The following is a 4,222-nucleotide window of genomic DNA, read 5'->3' on the forward strand; positions in this document are numbered from 1 at the left end:
CTGTGGGGATATGAAAAATCGATGGTCTAAGCGGACAATCTCGCTTCGATTCAGGCAAAACATCACTCTTGCCATGGGTCAGTTACCAGTCGGGATGCTCGAACGAGTCATCGAAAATTGGACTCAACGGATCGACCATCTGAGACAGTAGCGAACTTCGAAAGGGACAAATTTTTACACGTTTTTATTTTGTTATATTAAATAATGTTAATTTATTTAATTATTCACAAATAAATTAAATGCTTACAATGATTGCAACACAAAAACCAACTGCCAACGATATTATTAGATATCTCGATGTAAACATATTTTGGCAATTAATACAATTATCTACAAACTCCAAAAATTAAAAAAAAATTAAAATATTTTACGTGCTTTTACTGTATATTCGCTGTACCGTTTTACTTTCCACTTCCATTTGACTCGCGACTATTTCGAACAAAACAAACAGCATGGGCTTTTATAGTTAGGTCAACTATGTTGCTATTACTCACTGACATTTTTCTCATATACATATGTACATTTATATATTTATACATAAAATTTATGTGCATATAAGGTATCTGATTTAGAATATGTTTGTTTGAAGTTTTTATAAGCAAAAAGTGCCACGTAAAAATTAAAAAACAACAGCGACAAAAATACTTGTTGGACGCAAATGAGTTATACTAGTAACGAGCGTATAGTTTTATACTCAGACACATATGCACGTATGTACGTACATAGTTTTTGCGAGTACGTATGCGTCATTAACCTAGAATTTAATGATAGTGGCTTTGACAAACTCGCAGTCAGACATGAAGTCTACCTTATGTTTAATTATATCGATATGTACACAATCATGTATGTATAGTATGTGCATATGTGTTATGTACATATTTACACCAATTAAGCATCGAAAATCAATGTTTCGTAAAGTTTAGAACTTTTATCGAGATTTTTAGTTTTTTTTTTTTTTTTTAATCGAGAATGATTATAGTTTCTGCATAAATATCAAGAGATCTGTTGAACAGGCTCTCCAGTCTAACTATTGTTGAAATTCACCAAAAACGAAACGAAATTCATCAAAAACGAAACGAAATTCACCAAAAACTGTTCAAACCCCTAGGTACCGAATATGTGGACCACAGTGGCTATAGTTGAAAAACGAAACGAAATTCACCAAAAACTGTTCAAACCCCTAGGTACCGAATATGTGGACCACAGTGGCTATAGTTGTCTTTTGACCTGAAAATATCGTCAATTTCTGGCATACATTAGAATATATAATATTTATAATATATATACACATATATATGTATGACATTGGCTACCTTTACTTTATATGATTGGCGATTGTATGTGAGGTACTTAATGAAACCCAGGCAACATCGGTTTCATTTTGGTATRTGACATGTTAATAGTATGTGGTATTGGTTAAAAAAGATAAAATCGGAACCTCCCCAACATATGCTACTATATATAATAATTTCCGTTTTTCTAACAAATCTTATTTCGAATATGTTGGTTAGTAGACGAGTTGTATGCATATACAAGTATGTATATAAAATTGCTTGGATTCCGATTTCCCTGGCTTTGATTCGTGCAAGTTGTAAGAATCGCTTTGGTTGCACCGGAACTTTGCGCTTCCTTACTAGTTTTTTTAGTTCTAATATATTTTTCATTTATATAGTTAGAGTACTATTTCTATGATAACGAAAGAAAAGAATTTATAGTAGTTTGAAACGCATCGAAAACGAATGATAAAACAACTAATATTAAAAAAATAATTTATGGGTCATCTAAGATCGGGATAACGAAGGAGAGGCGTGGTTCAATTTTAAGGTTTCAAAAAGTTGATATCGATTTCCGGCAATACTAGAAGTTGTATAGAAAAAAACTATATGACGTTGCTATAGATAATGAAAACATTCAATTTAGAAGTCTAAAAGTAGTACTATGATTATTAAAAACACTTTTTTATTGGTTATACAATTATGTAATCAATAGTTGCATATAACTGTTTTATTAACACAAGATGTATGTAACTCCAACGTCTGAATTCTAATAGAGTAAATAATGTTTTAATATTGTTATGCTGGTATAACCATCATGAGATATTTGAAAATCTATAAAATTACAAAAAACAAAAAAAACAAAAAAATAGATATGTACATATATACATATGTACAAACTATACATGAATGTATGTATAATAATTGCCGAAGGTAAATGTAATAATAAAGTCTCTTTATAATATGTGGTCATGAGTCATTAACATCTAGCTTTAAATGAGTTTGCGATGATCTAATCAAAATTTAATTTTTAATTGTGGGAATATTTCACAAAATTTCATTATACTTGTAAGATCTGCAAATTCTCTTGGTTGTAATTTGTTTAAAGTGGTTTATGGAAATTATTGAGGCTTGRCAATATGCGAATGCTATTTACTCATCCTCGTCAACAAAGAAGCTACTTAGAAAATATTGAATACGAATTCGTTAAAAACATATGAATATGTACCTAGCTAGTATATTGTATTTCATATTTATGGTATTAAAATCATTATACTTTCTAAAATATCGGTGTTAGGGCAATTCATGAAAATACAAATGAATTTTTTTTGCTTGGATTTTAAAAACTTAAYAGATAACATAACTTAACGTTGAAAAAATAATTTCTAAACCAAGAAAGAATCTTCGCAGAATTAAATAATTATGTATGCGCGAACAGACACATCCAAAATATTAATTAAATTGTTGAACTTTTTTTTTTGGAAAAAAATCTTCAGACATACCTTTCAGTCCAGATCCAATTTGATCTTGAGTGTACATATATCGCAATATAAAGAAGAAATCTCAAAAATAAAATGACGGATTGTAATTTAAACAACTAAATGAATCTAGTGACATGTCCTTGGGAGAATACAGGCTTGAAATATGCGCACCATTTTGATTATAAATTCTCTGAGAATTTYGGAGAAAACCAGGAATATGTGTCCTCCACCAGAAATAAAATACCTATGTATATGTGACCTGGTCTACGAAAAGTGAGCTAACGTGCGAAAACTAGTTTTCTGGGAAACAGCTGTTAAAAATCTCATCTTCCATCCGAATCAACTAAAAAGTGAAAATTGATTTTTTGGATTTTTGACACCTAAGCCCCCTTTCCGTGGACCACTTCACATATATGTATTTACTTTAACTCATCAATCGAACAATAAATAATATTGATTCAATCTATTCTGTATGAAAAATTCTAGTACCTTTTGCTTGAATATTTTTTTTTGCACAGAAAAAATATATGTATAAAATATAATAGTATAAACGTGTATATATGTATTTATTGTAGCCACACTACATGTGTGTTTACACACATACACATGTATTTATGTATGCAATATTTGTGGAAAAATCACAGAATCAATGAACGATTCCATTTGAAGTGTTTATTCTCTCCAGCTGATTGATGATGTTTTTAATTTTCTCTTCTATCCTTTGCTTTTCATTTCAACAAATTGAAGAGTGTAAAGAAAGCGAAGAAATTAAGTTGGAAAAATAATTGAATTGCAGGTTGTATTGAGTGGCAAGAACACACTTGCGCTGGAAAAACTTATGCAGAGGTAAAAATAAGCTTGTATGTGCATGCACTATGTATTGTGTATATGTATTAAGGTGTTCGTTATTTCTCAAGTTGGTTTGTTTTTTGCAAACGCTCGCTGGAGTTTCTGATTTCTTGSCTTAAAAAAATCGCATGTAAAAAAGCTATAAATTTTCAGTTTAACTGTGAATAAAGCATTTTACTTCTTCCACAKAATTTAGAAGCGATTTGTTGATCCTTTGCAATACAGTTTTTTATCTCTATTGCAAATTAATCTACAAAAAAAAAATATTTTTCTCTTCAAAAAATATATACTATTTTTTTTTTAATAAAAATGCTACTTTCAAAGTTAAAATTACGAACATTCACTGAACATTCAGGTCGTATAAGTTCTGCGTTGCTCRTACGACATACGACACATGTATGCTCAGTTATTGAATACTGAGTCTGAGTGCATTTAATACGAGGTGTGTTCAAAAAGTATYGCGAATTTTGAATTTTCGCGGGTTACTTATATTCCAATTTCGAATTTTCGTGGCGTTATGTTGGTACTCATGTCTCTCACTTATGCCGACAAGTTCGGCCATTTTGAATGTTCATTTAATTGTTGACAGCTGCTTTGCTTGCACGTGTTTTGGATCGT

The 4,222-nt window shown here is 30.4% G+C and overlaps 1 protein-coding gene across 1 annotated transcript in view; it reads right to left on the reverse strand.

The window, feature by feature from the left end:
- Positions 1-404, reverse strand: part of LOC108972861 — a 3,490-nt gene extending 3,086 nt beyond the window's left edge. Inside the window, exon 1 of the mRNA XM_018939741.1 lies at positions 248-404. Coding sequence (XP_018795286.1) covers positions 248-307 — 60 coding nt within the window. The 5' untranslated portion in view covers positions 308-404. The remainder of the gene's footprint in view (positions 1-247) is intronic.
- Between the last annotated feature and the right edge of the window lie 3,818 nt (positions 405-4,222).

The sequence above is a fragment of the Bactrocera latifrons genome, unplaced genomic scaffold (assembly GCF_001853355.1).
Source record: "Bactrocera latifrons isolate USDA-ARS-PBARC rearing strain unplaced genomic scaffold, ASM185335v1 scaffold_432, whole genome shotgun sequence".
Taxonomy (NCBI): domain Eukaryota; kingdom Metazoa; phylum Arthropoda; class Insecta; order Diptera; family Tephritidae; genus Bactrocera; species Bactrocera latifrons.